The sequence below is a fragment of the Chiloscyllium plagiosum genome, unplaced genomic scaffold (genome assembly GCF_037043375.1).
Source record: "Chiloscyllium plagiosum isolate Xiang-an unplaced genomic scaffold, Cpla_swu_hap1 HiC_scaffold_39, whole genome shotgun sequence".
Lineage (NCBI taxonomy): Eukaryota > Metazoa > Chordata > Chondrichthyes > Orectolobiformes > Hemiscylliidae > Chiloscyllium > Chiloscyllium plagiosum.
The window spans coordinates 22,333,636-22,357,430 of record NW_028270177.1 but is presented as its reverse complement, the minus strand read 5'-3'; the positions used below and the strand labels follow the sequence as shown (position 1 = coordinate 22,357,430).

The 23,795-nt window shown below is 41.4% G+C and overlaps 1 protein-coding gene across 2 annotated transcripts in view; it reads right to left on the bottom strand.

The window, feature by feature from the left end:
- The window catches only part of adam10a (ADAM metallopeptidase domain 10a), a 165,309-nt gene that overhangs the window by 13,237 nt on the left and 128,277 nt on the right, over positions 1-23,795 (bottom strand). For both annotated transcript variants that reach the window (XM_087981441.1, XM_043677449.2), the window contains 6 exons: positions 22,513-22,676; positions 19,997-20,180; positions 19,500-19,650; positions 12,618-12,801; positions 11,659-11,761; positions 3,905-4,125 (listed from right to left, as the gene is read on the bottom strand). In XM_087981441.1, the coding sequence (XP_087837567.1) occupies positions 3,905-4,125; positions 11,659-11,761; positions 12,618-12,801; positions 19,500-19,650; positions 19,997-20,180; positions 22,513-22,676 (1,007 nt within the window). The remainder of the gene's footprint in view (positions 1-3,904; positions 4,126-11,658; positions 11,762-12,617; positions 12,802-19,499; positions 19,651-19,996; positions 20,181-22,512; positions 22,677-23,795) is intronic.

The following is a 23,795-nucleotide window of genomic DNA, read 5'->3' as shown; positions in this document are numbered from 1 at the left end:
GCGAGCGGGAGGGCGAGGGAGGGCGAGGGACGGGCGAGGCGAGGGCCGACGGAGGGCGAGGAGGGCGACGGGGAGGGGCGAGGGAGGGCGAGGGAGGCGAGGAGGGCGAGGGAGGGCGAGGGAGGGCGAGGGGAGGGCGAGGGAGGGCGAGGGGAGGGCGAGGGAGGGCGAGGGAGGGCGAGGGAGGGCGAGGGAGGGCGAGGGAGGGCGAGGGAGGGCGAGGGAGGGGCGAGGAGGGCGAGGGAGGGCGAGGGAGGGCAGAGGGAGGGCGGAGGGAGGGCGAGGGAGGGCGAGGGAGGGCGAGGGAGGGCGAGGCGAGGGCGAGGGAGGGCGAGGGAGAGGGCGAGGGAGGGCGAGGGAGGGCGAGGAGCGAGGAGAGGGAGGGCGAGGAGAGGGAGAGAGAGGGGAGAGAGAGGGAGAGAGAGGAGAGAGAGGAGAGAGAGGAGAGAGGGAGAGAGAGGGAGAGAGAGGGAGAGAGAGGGAGAGAGAAGGAGAGAGAAGGAGTGAGAAGGAGTGAGAAGGAGAGAGAAGGAGAGAGAAGGAGTGAGGGAAAGAGGAGGAGAGAAAGAAAAGGAGAGAGAGAAGAAAAAGGAGGAGAGAAAGAAAAGAGGAGAGAAAGAAGGAGAGAAGAAGAAGGAGAGAAGGAAAGAAGGAGGAGAAGGAAAGAAGGAGAGACGGAAAGAAGGAGAGACGGAAAGAAGGAGAGACGGAAAGAAGGAGAGACGGAAAGAAGGAGAGACGGAAAGAAGGAGAGACGGAAAGAAGGAGAGACGGAAAGAAGGAGAGACGGAAAGAAGGAGAGACGGAAAGAAGGAGAGACGGAAAGAAGGAGAGACGGAAAGAAGGAGAGACGGAAAGAAGGAGAGACGGAAAGAAGGAGAGACGGAAAGAAGGAGAGACGGAAAGAAGGAGAGACGGAAAGAAGGAGAGACGGAAAGAAGGAGAGACGGAAAGAAGGAGAGACGGAAAGAAGGAGAGACGGAAAGAAGGAGAGACGGAAAGAAGGAGAGACGGAAAGAAGGAGAGACGGAAAGAAGGAGAGACGGAGAGGAGGGGAGGGGAGGGGGGAGAGAGAGGGAGGGGGGAGAGAGAGGGAGGGGGGGAGAGAGAGGGAGGGGGGGAGAGAGAGGGAGGGGGAGAGAGAGCTAGGGAGGGGGGAAAAAGAGGGAGGGGGAAAAAGAGGGAGGGGGAAAAAGAGGGAGGGGGAAAAAGAGGGAGGGGGAAAAAGAGGGAGGGGGAAAAAGAGGGAGGGGGAAAAAGAGGGAGGGGGAAAAAGAGGGAGGGGGAAAAAGAGGGAGGGGGAAAAAGAGGGAGGGGGAAAAAGAGGGAGGGGGAAAAAGAGGGAGGGGGAAAAAGAGGGAGGGGAAAAAGAGGGAGGGGGAAAAAGAGGGAGGGGGAAAAAGAGGGAGGGGGAAAAAGAGGGAGGGGGAAAAAGAGGGAGGGGGAAAAAGAGGGAGGGGGAAAAAGAGGGAGGGGGAAAAAGAGGGAGGGGGAAAAAGAGGGAGGGGGAAAAAGAGGGAGGGGAAAAAGAGGGAGGGGGAAAAAGAGGGAGGGGGGAAAAAGAGGGAGGGGGAAAAAGAGGAGGGGGAAAAAGAGGGAGGGGGAAAAAGAGGGAGGGGAAGAGAGAAAGAGGGAGGGGGAAAAAGAGGGAGGGGGAAAAGAGGGAGGGGAAAAAGAGGGAGGGGGAAAAAGAGGGAGGGGGGAAAAAGAGGGAGGGGGAAAAAGAGGGGAGGGGGAAAAAGAGGGAGGGGGAAAAAGAGGGAGGGGGGAAAAAGAGGGAGGGGGAAAAAGAGGGAGGGGGAAAAAGAGGGAGGGGGAAAAAGAGGGAGGGGGAAAAAGAGGGAGGGGGAAAAAGAGGGAGGGGGAAAAAGAGGGAGGGGGAAAAAGAGGGAGGGGGAAAAAGAGGGAGGGGGAAAAAGAGGGAGGGGGAAAAAGAGGGAGGGGGAAAAAGAGGGAGGGGGAAAAAGAGGGAGAGAACGAAAGGAAGATCAAAGTGGACATGTATGTGTAGAATCTTAGGAGATAGCTGAGGAACTCGTAATATTTCTCCTGTGTTTACCATAAAGTAAGACATGAAGACGTGGAAACTTGGGGAAGTTATGATGCTATCTTGGGGACTGTCCATATCACAGTAGAGTTGGTGTTGAATGTATTAGAATGCATGAAGGTGAATAAATCTCCTGGTCCTGACGATATATATCCAAGAACCTTGCAAGAGGCTCAAGAAGAAATTGCAGGGGCCCTACCCGATATATTTGCATCACTGTTAGTCACAGGTGAGGTCCTGGAAGACTAGAGGGTAGCAAATGTTGTGCCATTATTCAAGAAGGGCTGCAAAGAAAAACCTGGGAACTATAGACCCGTAAACCTAACAGCTGTGGTGGGCAAATTACTTGAGAAGATTCTGAGGGATATGATATGCATGCATTTGGAAAGACAGGGTTTGATTAGTAGTAGTCAGCATGGCTTTGTGAGTGAGAGATCATGCCTCACAAGTTTGTTAGAGTTCTTTGATGAAGTGACCAGGGAGGTTGACGAGTGCAGAACAATAAACATAGTCTTCATGGATTTCAGTAAGGCCTTTGCTAAAGTTCCACATGGTATGCTGCCCTGGAAGGTTGGATCGCATGGAATCCAGGGTGAGCTGACAAACTGGATACAAAATTGGCTTGGTGGTAGGAAGCAGAGGTAACAGTGGAAGGATGCTTGTCAAACTGGAGGCCTGTGACTAATGGAATGCCTCAGGAATTGGTGTTGGGCCATTACTGTTTGCTATCTAAATCAATCATTTGGATGAAAACGTACAAGGCACAATTACTAAGTTTGCTAATGACACTAAAATAGGTGGTATTGTGGACAGTGATGAAGGTTATGAGAAATTGCAGCAGGACCTCGATCAGCTGGGGAAGTGTGCCGAAAAATGGCAAATGGAGTTTAATACAGGTAACTGTGAAGTTTTGCATTTTAGAAAGTCAACTCAACATAGGAGTTTCATGGTGAATGGTAAGGCATTAAGGACAAGAGTGGAACAGAGGGATCTTAGAGTTCAAATTCACAGTTCACTGAAAGTGGAGTCACAGATGGACAGGGCATTGAAGGCGGTTTTTGGTACACTGGCCTTCATCAGTCAGGGCACGGAGTATACAAGTTGGGAAGTAATGCTGCACTTCTACAGGACATTGATGAGGCTGCATTGGCGAATTGTTTTCAGTTTTGGTCACCATGTTATAGGATGGATGTTATTAAACTAGGAAGTGTGCAGAAGAAATTTACAAGGATGTTGCCTGGACTCAATGGTCTAACTTATAGGAGAGGTTGGACAAGCTAGGACCTTTTACTTTCGAGTGTAGGTAACGGAGGGGAGACCTTATAGAAGTTTATAAGGTCATGAGAGCCAATGATAGGGTGAATGCACTCAGTCTTTTTCCCAGGTTTGAGGAATCAAGGACTAGAGGGCATCAGTTTAAGGTTAGAGGTGAAAGAATAAAAGGGAACCTGAGGGGCAACCTTTTTTTAAAAAATATAGATGGAATGAGCTGGTACAGAAATGGTTGAGGCTGGTACATTAACAACACTTAAAAGGCATTTGGACAAATACACGGATAGGAAAGGATTTAAGATATGAGCCAAATGCAGGGAAATAGGATTAGCGTTTATGGACATTTTGATCAGCATGGATCAGTTTGGGCCAAAGGGCCTGTCTCCATGCTGTAGGACTACATGACTAACAGGAACAGATGGAAAACATTAAGCTCAGCTATTAAAGTTTATCCATTTTAATCAGTAATTTTGTGAATAAACTAATGGACCTTTCCCTTACAATTGAGGTGATAGTCCAAATTCATTGATAAAATGGTCTCACATTATAGTGTCTCGGTATCATTAACAGCTTCAATTTACTTACCACAATCCATTCAGCAATATTTTCATAAAGCTCTGGATTAAAGATGGCTTTCTTTAACCTGGCCAACGGACCATCTGCATCAACAAGCCTACATCTATTAAAGACATCACAGTAGCCTTTGAAATCATTGCAGGGTGATCCAGGCTGTAGTGTGATGGTAGTAGAGTTGAAGTGTCTATGCCACTTCTCTGACCCAGTACTTGCACACGTTAATGGCTTATCTGCAAAGATACAATGGAACAAAGCTCAGCGAGGTGAAAGCATAACAACTGTCCATTCTGAAATAAACTATTAGGCTCTTTGGTACCAGAGGCAGCACAACATCATAACGGATGACAGCAAGTACAATTAATTTACGAATTCAAAAATATGGGTGTTGTTTTATTGACAATGTGGTGCTGTGCAGAAAGCATTTGAAGTCTTTACATATGAAAAGCTGTCAAACTCTGTACTGCCCTCTAGCTATGTGACAAAGTTCAGGATCTGGATAGCAATAATTATACTTCCAGTATTATGCCCATTTACCACGTATAAAAAAAAATCAATGAGGTATTGAACAAAAGCAGTGATATTTTGCTCCTACTACCACAAGATTTGCAGCAATTCAGGGTAGCAGTTCATCAATTAGGGATGGACAATAAATGTTGGTCTAGCCAACAACACCCACATCCTGAGAATAAATCAAAAATAATTAAAGATTCACACCATTAGTAGGCTGACCTTCATATGCATTGACAACTCACGAACTACACATGTCTAATGCGTTGGTCTATATGGATTGGTGAAAGATTGTAAAGGACATCACAGCTGACATACTCGCATTGCAAGTTTATCAGCAGGGGTCACTGAAGTCAGAGAATGTAAACCGCTGCTTGAGTTAGTTTAAACTAACTGCTCGAGTTAGTTTAAACAAATAACAAACCAGAAGTTAAACAGTTTCCTAACGTTCGTACCACTTAAAGCTACTGGCCTTTGGTGGACCACAAACACAAATCCTAAAAAGAATGAACTAATAAAGAAAACCATGCACCAGAAATACTGAAGATAAAAGTTGCTATAATCACTAGACAGTGACTATAGAAACTTTTATAGTTAGGAAATGATTTCAAAGTTAACTGTAAACATGGAAAGTAACAATGCTATTTCTTACTAAACTGTACAAACATGTTTACTCATGAGGAAAACTGCCAGAGGACTTCAGATAGGCAACACCCAAAGAAAGAAGCCAACAGCATGACAATGCCCTGACTGTAGTCTGATTACTCATTTATCAAAGTCTGTGCTGAGAAGCGTAACAAGCAGAGTGCTTGGGAAGGCCCGGAATTACATTGCAGTTGACTAGCATGGATTCCAAAGAGGAAGACTGAGAAGATAACAGATGAGAAAACTTTGACAGAATTAGTCATATAAGATGAATGCAGTTTTGGACAGGAAATAAATAGTTTTGTCAGATTGACTGGCCAGTATTTATTGCCCATCCTTCAATTAAGAAGCAATTACATTGTTGTGGCTCCGAAGTCGCAGATAGGCCAGACCAGACCTTAAAAGTGTAAGAGGAGAAGAAGCCCATCAAATCTGTTTCAACATTCAATGAAGTCATAGCTGATATGATAACCCTCAACTCCATTTTCCTCCCCTTACCCCAATAACTTCCACGATTCCTGAAATGATTAAAAATCTGTCTCTCAGCCTTATATTCACATAATGATCCAGCCTCAACAGGCTGGTAAAGAATTCCACAGATTTATGACCCTCAAGAGAAGAAATTGCTCCTCATCTCAGTCTTAAATATGCAAACTCTTATTCTGAGATTATGTCCTCTGGTCCTAGGTTCTCCCATAAGGGGAAAACAATCTTTACACATCTACCCTGTCAAGAATCTTGAATGCTTCAGTGATGCCCAGTCATTATACGATATTTCAACAACTACGTGCCCAATCCATTCAACCTCTCCCCATAAGATAAGCTGATAACTGGTGTAGTGGGACGATGAATCTTCTCTAGACTGCCTCCAAAACAGAGCTTAACTAAAGGGACCAAAACTATTTACAGTATTTCAGCTCTGAACTGGTTAGTGTCTTGTACTGTTTTAGCAAAACCTCCCTAGTTTTATACACCATTTTTTGAAAGGCCAACATTCCACTTGCCTTCCCTATTAGCCATTGAACTTGGATGTTAACTTCAGTGATTCATGGATCACTCAGTCACTACAGTCAAGAAACCACACAAACGACTCTACTTCCTCAAAAGGCTAAGGAAAGTCAGCATACCCATAATAACTTTTACCAATTTTTATAGCTATACCATAGAAATCATCCTATCTAGATGCATTACAGCTTGATAAGGCAACTGTTCTGTCCAAGACCACAACAAATTAACGGAGAAAATGAGGACTGCGGATGCTGGAGATCAGAGTTGAGAATGTGGTGCAGGAAAAGCACAGCAGGTCAGGCAGCATCTGACGATCAGGAGAATTGACGTTTCGGGCATAAATCCTTCATCTGTCATTGGAAACATAGCCCTGCCCATGATCAAAACCAACCTTCCATGCATTGACTGTCTACACTTCCCACTGCGTCGGGAAAGCAGCAAACATAATCAAAGATCCCTCCCACCCCAATTGTACTCTCTGCTGCCCTCCTCGATCGGAAAAAAAATTAAACAAATCCGTTGGGTTTTCAAACTTAAGAACAGCTTCTTCCCCACTGTTATGAGACTTATGAACGGACCCCTCATATTACTGTTGATCTTTCTCTACACCTTCTCTATACCTTTAAAACTATATTCTGTATTTTGTTCTATTACCTGATGTACTTATGTAAGGTATGATTGGTCTGGTTAGCAAACAATACTTTTCACTGTATCTCTGTACATGTGCCAATAATAAATCAAATGTGCTCGTTAAGTAGCTAACGTATAGCACCTTAATCCAATTACATTACATCCAATGTTTCCCTTTCAACTACCCTGCTTATTACCTCCTCAAAAGAAAGCTAGTAAATTTGTCAGGCATAATTTTCCTTTCATGAAGCCATGTTGACTCTGCTTGATCATGTTATGCCTTTCTAAACATTCTGCTGTTCCATCCTTTAAAGTAGACTTTAACATTTTCCGAATAACAATATTCCCAATATTACCCGATAATCTAACTGGCCTATAGTTATCGGTTTTTGTCTCCCTCCCTTTCTAAATAAAGGTATTACCAGTGGCAGTTTTCCATTCCTCCAGGACTTTTCCAGAATCTGAGGATTCTTAGATTACTGGCATTGCATCTACCATCTCTGGAGCTGCTTCCATTAACATCCTAGAACGCAATCCATCAGGTCCAGGAGATTATCAGTCTTTAGGCCTATTAGATTTCAGAGTACTTTTTCTCTCGTGATAGTTATAGAGTCACAGATGTACAGCATGGAAACAGACCCTTTGGTCCAACCTGTCCATGCCAACCAGATATCCCAACCCAATCTAGTCCCACCTGCCAGCACCCGGCCCATATCCCTCCAAACCCTTCCTATGCATATACCCATCCAGATGCCTTTTAAATGTTGCAATTGTATCAGCCTCCACCACATCCTCTGGCAGCTCATTTCATACACGTACCACCCTCTGCGTGAAAAAGTTGCCCCTTAGGTCTCTTTTATATCTTTCCCCCCCTCACCCTAAACCTATGCCCTCTAGTTCTCCCTGACCCCAGGGGAAAAAAAACTTTGTCGATTTATCCTATCCATGCCCCTCAATTTTGTAAACCTCTATAAAGTCACCCTTCAGCCTCCTGTTCAGCCTCTCCCTATAGCTCAAATTCTCCAAACCCTGGCAACATCCTTGAAAATCTTTTCTGAACCCTTTCAAGTTTCACAACATCTTTCCAATAGGAAGGAGACCAGAATTGCACGCAATATTCCAACAGTGGTCTAACCAATGTCCTGTACAGCCGCAACATGACCTCCCAACTCCTGTACTCAATACTCTGACCAATAAACGAAAGCATACCAAACGCCTTCTTCACTATCCTATCAAATCCACTCTCAAGGAGCGATGAAGCTGCACTCCAAGGTCTCTTTGTTCAGCAACACTCCCTAGGACCTTACCATTAAGTGTATAAGTTCTGCTAAGATTTGCTTTCCCAAAATGCAGCACCCTGCATTTATCTGAATTAAACTCCATCTGCCACTTCTCAGCCCATTGGCCCATCTGGTCAAGATCCTGTTGTAATCTGAGGTAACCCTCTTCGCTGTCCACAACACCTCCAATTTTGATGTCATCTGCAAACTTACTAACTGTACCTCTTATGCTCACATCCAAATCATTTATGTAAATGACAAAAAGTAGAGGACGTAGCACTGATCCTTGTGGCACTCCACTGGTCACAGGCCTCCAGTCTGAAAAACAACCCTCCACCACCACCACAGCCTGTCTTCTACCTTTGATACAGTGTTGTATCCAAATGGCTAGTTCTCCCTGTATTCCATGAGATCTAACCTTGCTAATCAATCAATCAGTCTCCCATGGGGTACCTTGTCCAACGCCTTACTGAAGTCCATATAGATCACATCTACTGCTCTGCCCTCATCAATCTTCTTTGTTACTTCTTCAAAAAACTCAATCAAGTTTGTGAGACATGATTTCCCACGCACAAAGCCATGTTGACTATCCCAAATCAGTCCTTGCCTTTCCAAATACATGTACATCCTGTCCCTCAGGATTCCCTCCAACAACTTGCCCACCACCGTCAGGCTCACCGGTCTATAGTTCCCTGGCTAGTCTTTACTGCCCTTCTTAAACAGTGGCAACACATTTGCCAACCTCCAGTCTTCCAGCACTTCACCTGTGACTATTGATGATACAAATATCTCAGTAAGAGACCCAGCATTCACTTCTCTAGCTTCCCACAGAGTTCTCAGGTACACCTGATCAGGTCCTGGGGATTTATCCAACTTTAACCATTTCAAGACATCCACCACTTTCTCCTCTGTAATCTGGACATTTTGCAAGATGTCTATATCTTCCATATCCTTTTCCACAGTAAATACTGATGCAAAATATTCATTTAGTATCTCCCCCATTTTCTGTGGCTCCACACAAAGGCCGCCTTTGCTGATCTTTGAGGGGCCCTATTCTCTCCCTAGTTACCCTTTTGTCCTTAATATATTTGTAAAGACCCTTTGGATTCTCCTTAATTCTATTTGCCAAAGCTATCTCATGTCCCCGTTTTGCCCTCCTGATTTCCCACTTAAGTATACTGCTTTCTTTATACTCTAAGGATTCACTCGATCTATCCTGTCTATACTGACATATGCTTCCTTCTTTTTCTTAACCAAACCCTCAATTTCTTTAGTCATCCAGCATTCCCTATTCCTACCAGCCTTCCTTTTCACCCTGACAGGAATATACTTTCTCTGGATTCTTGCTGTCTCATTTCTGAAGGCTTCCCATTTTCCAGCCGTCCCTTTACCTGAAAACATCTGCCTCCAATCAGCTTTCGAAAGTTCTTGCCTCATACCATCAAAATTGACCTTTCTCCAATTTAGAACTTCAACTTTTGGATCTGCTCTATCCTTTTCCATCACTATTTTAAAATGAATAGAATTATGGTCACTGGTCCCAAACTGCTCCCCCACTGACACCTCAGTCACTGACACCTCAAGTGTTGCACCTTCTCTAGTAGGTACATCCACATACTGAATCAGAAAATTGTCTTGTATGCACTTCGGAAATTCCACTTCATCTAAACCTTTAACACTATGGCAGTTCCAGTCGATATTTGGAAAGTTAAAATCCCCTACCATAACTACCCTATTATTCTTACAGGTAGCCGAGATCTCCTTACAAGTTTTTTTCTCAATTTCCCTCTGACTATTGGGGGGTCTATAATACAATCCCAATAAGGTGATCATCCCTTTCTTATTTCTCAGTTCCACCCAAATAACTTCCCTGGATGCATTTCCGGGAATATCCTCCTGAGCACAGCTGTCATGCTATCCCTTATCAAAAATGCCACTTCCCCACCTCTCTTGCCTCCCCTCTTATCCTTCCTGTAGCATTAAACTGCCAGTCCTGCCCATCCCTGAGCCATGTTTCTGTAATTGCTATGATATCCCAGTCCCATGTTCCTAACCAAGCCATGAGTTCATCTGTCTTCCCTGTTAGGCCCCTTGCATTGAAATAAATGCAGTTTAATTTATTAGTCCTACCTTGTCCCTGTCGGCCCTGACTGTATGACTCACTTTTGTTCAGATGGTTATAGTGTTTATTTCCTCTCCTTTTTGCTCCATGATTATTTAGTATTTTTGGAATACTATTAGTGTCTTTGACTGAAGACTGATGCAAAGTATTAATTCAACTCCTCTGACATTTCTTCCTTCCCTATTCTTATTTTCACATCCTTGTTCACTAAAAGGGCCTCTGTTCACTTCGGCTTTTCTCCAACTTTTATATTTTTAAGCATCTCTTTCCATCCCATCTTGATATTCCTGGGAGGTTTACTCTGTTTATTTTCTCACTCATTATTTGACTAATTGTTTTGGTGGTTTTTGAAATTTTCCCAATCCTCTGGCTTACTATTACTCTTTTCCTCAATTAGTGTCCAATGATGACCATGAAACTGATTGTCAGAAAAATCCATCTGGTTCATTGATGTCCTTTTGGGAAGGAAATCTGCCTTCCTTACCTGGTCTGGCCTCGATATAACTCCATACCCATAGCAATGTGGTTGACTCTCAACTAGGCTCTAGGCAATTCGGGATGGGCAATCAATACTGACCTGGCCTACGGTGTCCATGTCCCATGAATGAATTAAAAAAGTTAAAAACTATGCGATTGGAAGATGTGTTTGATGACTATGCCGTTTATCATCAAATTGACAATGCAAGTACAATGATCAAAGTGTGTATAAATAGAATCTAGCAGAAAAGTGTGAGTACATGATATCAGTTAGACTTGCAGATAAAGCATTTGTAATCCTCATTCTGTGCTTGTTATAGGAACTACTGAACTAGTAACTGGAGATACAAAGCTTGAAATCAAAATCAAAATTGGGAAAATCAAAGTGATGCCAATCTCGCCAAGAAATATTCATAGAAAAGAACAAGTGTGAAAAGTCAAGTATGTAAGAAACAGTATGTTAGAAGTGCAATGACGAAAGAAGAACAAGATAACATTTGGATAGGATTTATTTCGCAATAAAAGCCAGTTACGAAGTAAAATTCTGAATAAATAACAAAGTGACTTGTGACAAGCTTGATTTGGAGTGTTGTTTTATATGGATCAGAGACTTGAAGTTTATTGGAAGTGGAAGTCAACTTGCTAAATATCGTTAAAATGAGAGTTTGAATGAGAATGGAAAGCATTAACGAGACAAAACAGTGACAAACTATGAGGTGCTGTTGAGTGAGCTCACAAAGAAATTCAAATTCACTTAAAGCACTTAAGAACAGAAAGATATCCTAGGCCAGGTACATCTTACGAGGAATGTTATAAGTCATGATTTCAAGGTTATAGAACAAGAGGAAGAAAAATAATATTATTGCTGACTGACATGAAAATTGAACGAATCCCCAGGCAAATGAAAAGACTGGCATAGCACGGAGGAGAAAGAGAGGAAAGACTGCTATGAATCAAGGCTGTGTCTTTAGGTGGATCACACATTATAGTGATGACAACACATTTACTGAACTGCTGCAACTGCTTGAATCAAGTTTGTGCATCATCTGAAAATTGAGGAACTGGTAAATCTTCAAATATAACACGGCACTTACGTTTCTCCATACAGCAAACATGGCACAATTCGGTTTCATTTGTCAGACTTGAACATGTACACTCCATAAGCTTGTACTTCTCACAGATCGAACCAGAACATTGCTTTTTTTTTGTGTGTGTTGGGGATGGAGGAGGAGGAGGAGGAAGAGGAGAAAGGACAATTATTTTTAACTCCAGTATTTGTTCACTACAACAGCAAATGCCTAGCTAGGGAAATAAAACCAACTTTGTCCATATTGAGTACGAACATTTATGAATCATTTATTTCAAGAAAAATGTATTTTAACTTATGTAAAGTTACTTCAACAATAAAAAGAATGAAACAAGCAGTTTACTTTTCAATGTTTCCTATAACAGGAACACGAAGTTATAAAATTGATATGATTTACAGATAAAAATCATGAGCTATTAGAAACAGGCCCCTCAGCCCAAGTCCATCCTGACCCATTCCCCTACTGTCCCGTATTTAACCCTGACTAAAGAACCTAACCTACACATCCCTGATCACTATGGGCAATTTAATATGGCCAATTCACTAACCTGCACAGCTTTAGGATTGTGGGAGGAACCCGGAGAAAACCCACACAGACACAGAGAGAACGTGCAAACTCCACACATACAGCCTGCCGAGGCTGGAATTGAACCCAGATCCCTGCTGCTGTGAGGCAACAGTGCTAACCACTGAGCCACCGTGTGGCCCTATTATGCGGATAGTGCCATTAAATACCTAAGAACATTTTCAAATCCATACCCATTTTTAAAAAATATAGTATTAAACATAACAAAACACAATATTCATGTAAAGGGAATTATACCTAATCATATGCATAAACTAATCTGACCCTGCACACTATGTACCAAAATTAAGTGTTATCTAAAAAAAAACAGTTGCAGGTCCAACTGCTCTTAGACATATTCACAGAAAAGTACAGTGACATACACAATATGGACTACTTACTCCTTTGATACACACTTGGGTTCCTCTATTACAGAGGGTAAAATTGTCCTTGGGATCAGATGTTGGGCATATAGCTGTTCCACCACTACATTTCCCTTCCTTTGCACAATCGGAGTCATTACGGCATTTTTCATTGGCGGGCTTAAAAGTACATTGTCTGGTACAGCATGGTCCTTGACTTGGGCTACAACAAATGATTGCATTAAAAAAACAAGTTAATTCTAATTTATTTAAAAATAAACAAACACTCTTATGACATCCAATATTTATAAACGCCCAAAAATAATTAGCATCACTACACCTACTGCCTGGCTTACAATGCCACTGCAAAACATCAGTGATACCCAACACATGGTAGATGGAAAATTCATTAACAAGGAGTAAAGTATAGGAAATTTTCCCATTTAATATACAACCTTCAAACTAAATTCCACTACATATAATTTGTATAAGAATATAGAGTACTACTGGCTGTTTTGTTATGCAATGGGACTCTTCTGAAACAATTGCAATAAATCTCTCTTTGGAGTTGCTATGCACCTCCATTTTACTGTTGCTCCACACAAGGAAGTTTGGGACTTTAGGCTTTAACAAATGTGAAATAACTTCACGAAGGCCGGTATTGTGTCACCAAGTCACCCTTTATTTACACATGTATAGCAAAAGACAATGATCCAGCTAGCGCAAAGTTTGCTCCTAAAGCGAGCAGAATCTCTGACACTGCTGTTTCTTTTTTTCCTTTTCTTTTATTTTTTGGCATTTCTTTTTCAATGTACAGGACAGAGCACAGAACCCTCTGACACCTCTTTTTTTTTCCCACTACTAACCCCCACACTACCGCCTAACTGCGGTAGTGCTTATTTTTTTCCCCAGCACCCATGTGTGTGTGTGTGCAGGTGTGAGACACAGTGAGAGATACAAGGTGCACGAATCTTTATTGACACTGCTGTTTATGTTGGTTGGCCAGGGCTCCCTGATTGCAGCCCCAATCAGGGAACACATTCTGTGAATTTCATCTGGCTGACCTTGTTCTCATCTCTACATTCCTCTCTCTCTCTCTCTCTAAATTCTAGGATGTAGACCCGTTTCTTTCCCTGTAGCTTCTCCTGGGATATTTTTGCACCAAGTCCGGTTCCTCCAAATCTGCCTCAGATACGGACGGCGTGTATCGGATCGTGGCCTGCCTCTCGTACTCAGTGTCTCAGTAGAAACTGCTCTACTTCTGCGGGTGGTAACAGCGTTGAAACTGCGATATCTGCCTTGTTCATCACGTCCTCAAGAGGTTTCCTCAACGTTTAGCCAGGGCGGGGCCACAAGTTCTGATAGACCTTCTGGTTAGAGTCCAGAGTGAATCTTGGCAAAATCTGGTTCTGCAATCACTGAAACAGCCTTGCTGGTATCAGTCTCCATTAGAACCAGCTGACTATTTAAACAGATTTTTATTTTGATTTTTTCTGATTTGGATGCAAGCAATTTCATGTCTCAAACTAGATGCTGGTGGACTTTCCAGGGTGTGCACGGTCCAGGATACCGGCCTGAGTTCTCTTACTCAATTCAGGCCTAGTAGGACTCTTTTGCTGTCTCAAGTCCGCATACCGACAGTAGCTATAATGGCCTGTGTAATGAAGTAGGCCAGACCACTCAAAACATTCTTAAGCATTCAGCCCCAGACCATAACTTTGCAATTTGTGTACAGTGAAAATTACCTGGAGTACGATAGCTGGGTTGACTACTAGATTTTAACTGACAAAAATTTATTCACAAAGTTACACAATGAAACACAAAGAACAGAATAAAAAACCCCTACAGAACTCAATCTATCCAGCTAGACTTAATTATGCTGTTTTGAATACACACAAGTCCCAATAAGCAAACTCCCTTTAAAACCCAGTATAAATGGAGCACATGCTTACAGGTTGAAGTTGAAGGACAGAAGAGAGAGAGTGTTTCCACACAGCTCCCTGTTGAACTTCCCAGTTCAGAGTGAACTAGAACTGCTCAGCTCAGATAGCTAGAGAGCTGACTACTCCCCTCCCTTTATACAAGTCAATTCTAAAGAATGACCACTTTGACCTGAAGTCTCATCTGTTTACACATACACAAAAGGCCTCAAAAACCTTTTCAACTCTGTACCAAACCAGACTGAACAGAGCCCGACCCAGTTTATTGTCTGTGATTTGTTTGAGGAGCAGAGTCTCCTTGAGCCAAGGAACTGCTTTTAGGAAAAAAAGGGACTAGCTTTGTGACACCTGCCAGCCTGGATCCTCAAGAAAACATCAACCATTTGGCCAAGGCTTGGCTTTGTTTTGGGGTTTTGCTGTAGGCTGACCTCTGTTCAGGATATGTCCCAAGCTCAGTCTGACAGTCCGCTTCCATCGTAATACCCTGCAGCTCATTAGCCAGTTGTAGTGCCTGTTTGAAGTCCAGTTGGGGTTCTGCTAGCAGGCACTTTTGCACGGACACATCATTAATCCCACGTACGAAACCAGTCTCTTGCATCTCACTTAGGGTTAAACAAAAATCTCATGCCTCTGCCAGTCACCTTAACTGCGTGAAAAAACCTGATCCGATTCCCCTGGTTTGCGAACTGCTGAGTAAAACCAATACAGTTTCAGAATTAGACGCAGCTTGGGGTGTAATATTCCTGAACTAAATCTGTCAACTCTTTTAGTATCTGGTGCCTCAGGAAACATTGGGTTTGTAATAACTGCAGGCCCACAACTTGTCAGGATAATTTCTTGTCGCTTTTTCTCCTCCTAATATTTTTTCTTGGCAAAGGACAATGTATTCTTTCTCCAGTTTTCGACGACAGGATTGAACAAATCAAGTTTCACAAATAGCGGCACAATGCCAGAAATGTTAATCCCAACTTGGACAACTGTTGCAGTGAATCTCCTCAGGAAAATGCTTTTCTCTCATTGCTACTAAAATCTGCTCAAAGGCAGATGTCCTATCACCAAGTTACTTTTTATTTACACTTGCACAGTACAAGACACAGATCTAACTAGCTCCTAGAGCAAGCAGAGCCCCTGGTGGAGGTGGGTTCTGCAGATGCTGGAGATTTGAGTCAAGATTAGAGTGGTGCTGGAAGAGCACAGCAGGTCAGACAGCATCCGAGAAGCAGGAAAATCGACGTTTCGGGCAAAAGCCCTTCATCAGGAACCCCTGACAGTCTTGTTAAATCTGTCAGCCAGGATTCCCTGATTGGACCAGACCAACCCCAATCAGGGAACTCATATTCTGAAGTCCACTTGGCTGATCTCTGTCCAATCACTAGAAACTGTTCATCCAGGAAATAAATTAAGCCAGTCATCTCGATATCGTTCAAGCAGGAAGCTGCATCTAGATGGTTAAAATGTCGCAGGATAATCAAAACAGGACTTCATAACTAATCAGCTGGCATTTGTGACTGCAATTCTTGCACCATTTTAAATAAAAAGGTCTTAACATAAAATTGTAAAGATAATACCCAAGTTTTGAGATAGTCTCCTACCAAACTCAGCATGTTCTCCTTAGCATAACTTCAAATCTACCAATATTGCAGTAAATAAACTTCACATTTTTTCAAATAATGAATGGTAATAAATGTAAGTGAAGATAGCAACTTGTACAGTGATCTGTACTCAGCAACTTGTGATTAATCAAGTTTAACTTTTCATCAAAAACTTAAAACTGCATCAACTAATCTGTGGTAATTTTTTGTTGGTTTTGAAATTTTCCCAATCCTCTGGCATATTATTAATCGTTCTCACATTGTAAGTTTTTCCTTTCTATCTGGTGCTATCTTTACTTTCCCTGATTAATCATGCTTGGTTATCTCCCCCCTTGAATCCTCCTCCTTCACTGGAATTTGTTCCTGCTGTGATCCAAGAACTTTCTTAAAATCTCTGCCATTACTCCTCAACCATTTTTTTGCTCAACTGTTGCCCAAGTCCACCTCAGCAAGCTACCCATAATGTCTTCTTCTTCCTTTTTATTTCTTACTATCTCCCATATTGATTTGACATCATTCGATTCAAGACCATTTCATGCTGTCCAGTCTATCCCATCCATCCAAACAATGCGCTCTCCTTACCTTCTTGTTCCTGTCTTTCCTTTCTAAAACTCAAAATCCCTGGATAATTAATTCCCAATTCTGGAACCATGGCTATAATATCATAACCATTAACCTGTATTGTGTGGTAATTGCATCTATTTTGTTTTGAAAGGATAGATTTCCCTCCCCAAAAACATTAACAGACAGTTATGATATAGTCACCATTAGGTTTGCTTGTTATTCCAAGTTTTTATTGAATTCAAATTTTACCATTTAGCACTGCAACACTGGAACCCATGTCCTGAGAACATTAGCCTGGGGTTCTAGATTACTAGGAGAAAGTGAGGACTGCAGATGCTGGAGATCAGAGTTGAAAAATGTGTTGCTGGAAAAGCACAGCAGGTCAGGCAGCATCTTCCTGAAGAAGGGCTTAAGCTGGAAACATCGATTCTCCTGCTCCTTGGATGCTGCCTGACCTGCTGCGCTTTTCCAGCAACATATTTTTCAGTTCTAGATTACTAGTGTACCCATGCCACCAAGATGCTGCACAGGAGGCCATTAAGTTAAAATAAGGGCCCAAGGTGTCGGAGGCAAGGTGCAAGCATGGATAGAAGTTTGGCTGTCTGGCAAAAAGCAGAGAGTAGGGATAAGACAATCTTTCTCAGGATGGCAGCTGGTGACAAGTGGTGTTTCACAAGGCTGAGTGTTGGGAGCACAACTATTCACATTAATGATCTAGATAAAGGAACTCAGGGCATTCTGGCTAGGTTTGCTGATGATGCAAAGATAGGTAGAGGGGCAGGTAGTATTGAGGTGATGGGGAGGCTGCAGAAGGATTTGGACAGGTTAGGAGAGTGGGCAAAGAAATGGCAGATGAAGTACAGCATAGGAAAGTGTGAGGTCATGTAGTTTGGTAGGAAGAATAAAGGCTTGGACTATTTTTTAAATGGGTAGAGTACTCAGAAGTCTGAAATGTAAAGACACTTGGGGGTTCTAGCCCAGGATTCTCGCCACAAGGTAAACTTGTAGGTTGAGTGAGTAGTTAGGAAGACAAATGCAATGATGACATTTATTTTAAGAGGACTTGAACATAAAAGCAGGGATGTATTTTTGAGGGTCTAAGACCACATTTGGAGTATTGTGCATAGTTTTGGGCCCCAGTCATCAGGAAGGATGTACGAGCCTGGAGTGTGTTCAGAGGAGATTCACAAGAATGGTCCCAGGAACGAAAAGCTTAACATATGAGGAACGTTGGAGGACTCTGGGTTTATACTCAATGGTGTATCGAAAGATTGGGGGGGGGGGGGTGGGGTGAAGGATTTCATTCAAACATACAGAATATTGAATGGCCTGGACTGAGTAGACGTGGGGAAGATGTGTCCATTGGTAGGAGACTAGGACCCGAAGGCATTGCCTTAGAGTAGAGACCTTTCAGAACAGAGATAAGGAGAAACGTCTTCAGCCAGAGTGATGAATCTATGGAATTCATTGTCACAGAAGGCTGTGGAGGTCAGGTCATTGAATATATTTAAGACCGAAATAGATAGATTCTTGAGTATCAAGAGGATCAAGGGTTACGGGGAGAAAGCGGGACAATGGAGTTGAGAAACTTATCAGCCATGACTGAATGGCAGAGCAGACTTCATGGGCTGAATGGCCTAATTTCTGTTCCTATGATTTATGGTCTAATTCCCCAATGTTAAAAGACATTGGGGTAGACTAGAGAGAGACAGACAATTCAGAAGTAATGTGTACATGGGGCAAACAGCAAAACCAAGTAGCCAGAGGGGAGGCTAACCCAAAAGATCCATGTAATGTCCTGGAGATCCAGGTTCAAGTCCTGACATGAAAGATGATGGAATTTGAATTCAACAAACAATGTGGCATTAAGACTAAAAAAAACCTGTAAACTAAACATCCTTTGTATGTGTTGCAGTATCGGTAAAGCTCTAAGTTACTGTTTATTTCAATTTCTGCCGTGGGAGAAGCTCAGAACAAGGTCAATTCTATTAACTTCTCTGCTTCCTTCAGCAGTTGAATGCAAATGCCATTGTTGAAAAGTGAGGGACGAAGTAGTGTCAATCTGTGAATTAACCAGTAGCAAGAAAGCAGTATGATCGAGGTTACACCTATGGTATAACGAGTTATGCCAAACAACTAAATTACTCTTGTATCAGATAAATCCATTGCTGCAAGACATGAATGTAAGACCTTATGAGACCTACATCCTAGATCAATAAACCAGGCCTATGAATTTTACATTGAACAATATCACAGTCAAGCAAATTCTACAATTTTAAGTTGGATTGAACTTTAAGAAACCTTTTTAAACACAATCATTGAAGTGGACATCTATGAGTTGAAAATAATAACACTCAGGATTTGAAGCTTCATAAGTCACAATGGTTGCAGCAACTTGAAATCCCAGGAGAATTTCTCTCATTGTGGTTGTTTGAGTTGACCAAGTCAGATCAAAAATGAAATCAGCTTTAACTGATGTCTGTTTGGAGCATCTGTCAACTTGAGACTGATCTTAGCAATAAACCTGTTGCTGTACCCTATTTGGACTATCAACAATTTAAATTTATGTTTAAATCACAATTGAATGTTCCTCCTCTTTGCTCTCAATTGTTCAATTTTTAAAAAGAAATAAAGATTTTATACATACAGATCTGTTACAAAGAATAGTTGTTATTGCAGTTGCCTCAGTAAACGAAAGCTCCACCCCAATCATACGCTGAGCCCTGAATATAGCACTTGGTTCAATGCAGGTGAGATGGAGGTGAGATGGATAAAGCAAAAAATAAAACCGCTCAACACAAAGTCTTTGCAGCTTAAATGCTTACCTGCACTGTTTGTTTGGTTTAAGCTTGCATTTCTTCTCTTCTGCCTCATTTGCGTTATAGCAGCATTCATCTCTGCATTGGTCACTGTAACCACAATCACATTCTTCCCCCTCTTCAACTAAACCATTGCCACAAATGGGTTTACCAGATTCTTTAAAAAGAAAATTCAAAGTTAGTATCAACATTGAGTGCATAAGTGAACTCTCAACAACTCAGATGCCACTTCTGAATTTACAAACACTAATCCAGAACAGAGCAGCAACAACAGGTAACTCATTACCCAGTGCTGAGATGGAAACAGGCATGTTGCATTAGCTGAAAACAGTAAAAAATGTCAAACTCAAATAAAACATATTTTAAAAACTGCAGCTTGTTAGTTGGATCCCTAAAGACAGAACCTGGATAGCACAAATATTTTATTTCTAATATAGAACTGTACCATGAAAAAGCTTAAATTATAATTTACTACTTCTGTTCAGTGGTGTTTTTATACTTACCAACAAAACAGTGGTTTCTTTTCTTGTCAAGGACCTGACTGATGTTTTTAATGCTACAGGTAGAGAATTTATTGTTGTTCTGTTTATCACCAGATGTAGCGCGTGCATACATAATATAATTGCCTTTTTCTTTCAGGTCTCCAGACTTGGATTCTCCTGGGGTACATTCAGAGCCAGAATCATGCTGAGGAGATAAATAAAAACAATAGGACGCTGAATTTCATTGACAGCTTTGTTAGCCTTTGTATCTCTGCTCACTGTGATAAATATAACAGATGGACAAGATCCAACCAAAAAAAACCCACCAACATTTCTCATTCAGATCACACAAAATATTGCAAGTTTAAAAAGCTAATTCAATGTTTAAAAAAACGAAATAAATATCCAAACAAGTTGTTTTTCCCATCGTTACGTCTGGACTTAAATCTTGCACAGCAAAGAAGAAATTATCAGTTACACACTTCTATCACACACCCTCATGCAATTTCTTAGTAACTGACAAAAACAGAGTTGAAACCAGATCAGAGGTCCGCACTTCTCTTTAAATACCTGCATTTTATCAAACAATGTCTTCACAGCAATTTATCCTTTGTAACCAAGAGCTAAAATAGAGGGAGGCATCACCAAGTTGAGAAGAGTTTAGCATCACAATGTTATATTAATGTGCTTTTTGTGGATCTTTAATCTTTATTACTTCACACATCAACAAATACATTAATTTTTTAACTTCATATTTTAGATTAGAGGACTTGGGCAGAGTGGAAAAGTGCAATTATACTTTTGCAACATTAACCCAGAACCCCTTCCTACATTTTCTCCTACCTACCTAATAAATCCAATCTGATCAAAAGTCTGTTCATTTTCATGTTACACTTATTATGAATTTCGGCATTCCACATCATATAACTAAATTACTATTCCTTTGAAAATTCCAAAAAGGTTAATACTTTGAAGCATTCTTCTATTTCGGAGGATTTGTTGCTGCAGCTTTCAGATCTCCACTTACTCTTCACAGAATGAGATCTGCGTGTCTTCATCAGAGTCCCATTTTCAGGCTACCGTTGCTTTAGCAGTACTGATGGTCACACTTTCTCCCTATTACAATAATTACTGTTTCTTACCTGAACAATTGAACTTCTTTCCTTACTTTGCAATACTCCAACTACACAGTTTTTGACAGTGATTTAGTCTTGATCAATATAAACTATTTATGTGCATTATACCTTTAACCACATGCAAGTCTTGGAACTGTACCGCAAATGCTACATGCAAGTATGACAGAAACAAAGGCTAAGTTGCACATGCACCCAATTTTGTACTCACAAAACAAGCTAAAAGTAGCATGTTAAAAGCATTTTTTTAAACAAACTTTTGCAGCAACAGATAACAATGACAATTCATATAACTGACCAGAGGATGTGCCAAATCCACAGCAATCTTTTACAAGGAGTCATTCAGCAGGTGAACCATATTTTTAGAAGTAAAACATTATAGATATTGAGTTAGAATTCTGATGAGAAGTCAGCAACTTGAAATGCCCCTCCCTCTCTCCAGAGGTTCCCCGATTTGCTGAATGTTTCCCAGCAAATTTGTGTTTCTGGAGATCAGATTTCTTGTTTAGTTCTACTAGATGTTAGGCTTAAAGAAACAGCACAGGTTAAAACAGCTGCATTTCAACAGCAGCAGTTTTCTGCAGTAGTAACAGGATGATCAAAATCCCCAAACTGGAGAACACTCTAAATCTGAAATTACACACTTAAAATATTTTATGCTAGGAATAGGCTGGGCTGTTTTCCCTGGAGCACAGGCTGAGGGGCGACCATATAGAGGTATATAAATCATGAGGAGTAATGGATAGAGTAAATAGACAAGGTCTTTTCCCTGGGGTGGGCCGGGTCGAGAACTAGCAGGCAGAGGTTAAGGGTGAGAAGGGAAAGAATTAAAAGAGACCTAAGGGGCAACTTTTTCACGCAGAGTGTGGTGTGTGTATGGAATGAGGTGCCAGAACAAGTGGTGGAGGCTGGTACAATCACAACATTTAAAAGGCATCTGGATGGGTACATGAATAAGATGGGTTTAGAGGGATATGGACCAAGTGTTGGCAAATGGGACTAGATTACTTTAGGATATCTGGTCAGTATGGACAAGTTGGATCAAAGGGTCTGTTTCTGTTCTGTACATCTCTATGACTAAATATCTAAGGAGTTCACTACAGGTCATTCTGCTATAACACGACAGTTTCATTCCTCTGCAACCCCATGTTATAGAAAATTGCACTATGGAAAACCGCTACAGAAAATCACGCTGTAGAAGATCACCAAACCTGTTCAGCAGAATGTTTGTGTTATCCAAATATCGTCCACAATTTGTCAAACACATAATAGCCAATGCGCATTGATGAAATGTATGTTACAACCAGAATGACCTGCAATTTAATTAGTGACTCTCTAAGATTTCCAAGGGAAATGAGCAGGAGCTAAATTAATTAAAGCAAATTATATTAGTTTGATACTTACTGGAGAACCAAAGTTGTGCCCTACTTCATGAGCAAATGTGATGTGAGAGACTTTAGGAGGAACATGAGAGCCATAGTTTTGAACAGTGATGATTCCAGTATTAAGTGATTTCTTCTTGCCATCAGAATAAAGTTTACTTTTTTCACATATCCCCCCTGAGCTCCCTATAGTCGAGAAACAGAAAATAAACGGATCAGTACTTAAAAGTACAAAAATATTTTGAGCTGTATTTCATCAACCAACAGAAACATGGCACGCTTTCATATTGCTTGATTGTGATTCAGTGGGGAAAAAAGGAAAGCAATAAATGAGGTATTCCATACAAACAAGATTTGAACAATTTTAGAGACTGCATCCACAACTGCAAAAGCTAAAATCATAAGAATCTGATTACACTTCTTGTTAGTGCAACAAAGCTAATAATGGTCAATAAGCAGCTCTTTCACTAACCAGTGACATCAAAAAATACTAGATTTTCTTTCAAAATTAGCAGCCATGATGTTCCTCTTACTAGGGAACCTGCTTATTCTGGAATACAAATGGTATTTAATCCAAATAGTTTTTGTATCATATGGATATACCGCAGCTCATGAAAGACAAACTGTATTGTGGATAATTTTTTTAAAAAATTTATATATTTTGTTAGAGGTGTTTTCCTGGGTGTAAACACATATGAGCCCTTTATCATGGGGCAGTAAATACAGAACTTATTTGTTAAAAAAAATCACTCATAATGGTGGTTTTCTACTTCCAAGAGTAGTTTCCTTTTAATTTAGAAAGCTGACAGCTCAGTGGCTTTGATTTTGTTTTTGAGAGAGATATTTAACTTGCTTGGTTGTTCTTTGCTATTTCCTGGTATCAGTTTCATTGAAGGGATAAACCTTAAATTGTTTACCCATTTGCACTGTTTCCAGTCTGGGGTATTCTTTATTGAGATGTTAATTAACAACAAGTAAAAGCTCCCAAGTCCCCTTCTTGTATGTCAAGAGACTGGAGCCACTGCAGCACCCACTGCTTTCTGGCAGGATAACAGCATCCACACAATGGAACAAAAATAACGGTTTCAAACAGCCAGAGGGACAACAAAAAAAAGCTGTCTTTTGAAGTATTAAAAGGACTGGTGAGACTTGGCTAAACTCAGTAGTTTTAAACGTGACAGCAATCATATCCTTTCAAGTTGCCACTCTCACTTAAGCCTTTGTTTATTCTACGCATCCACTGTCAATTGACTCAAAATTAAATATTTGACTCTCTGCTACATTTTATCTGGATGGCTCTGATAT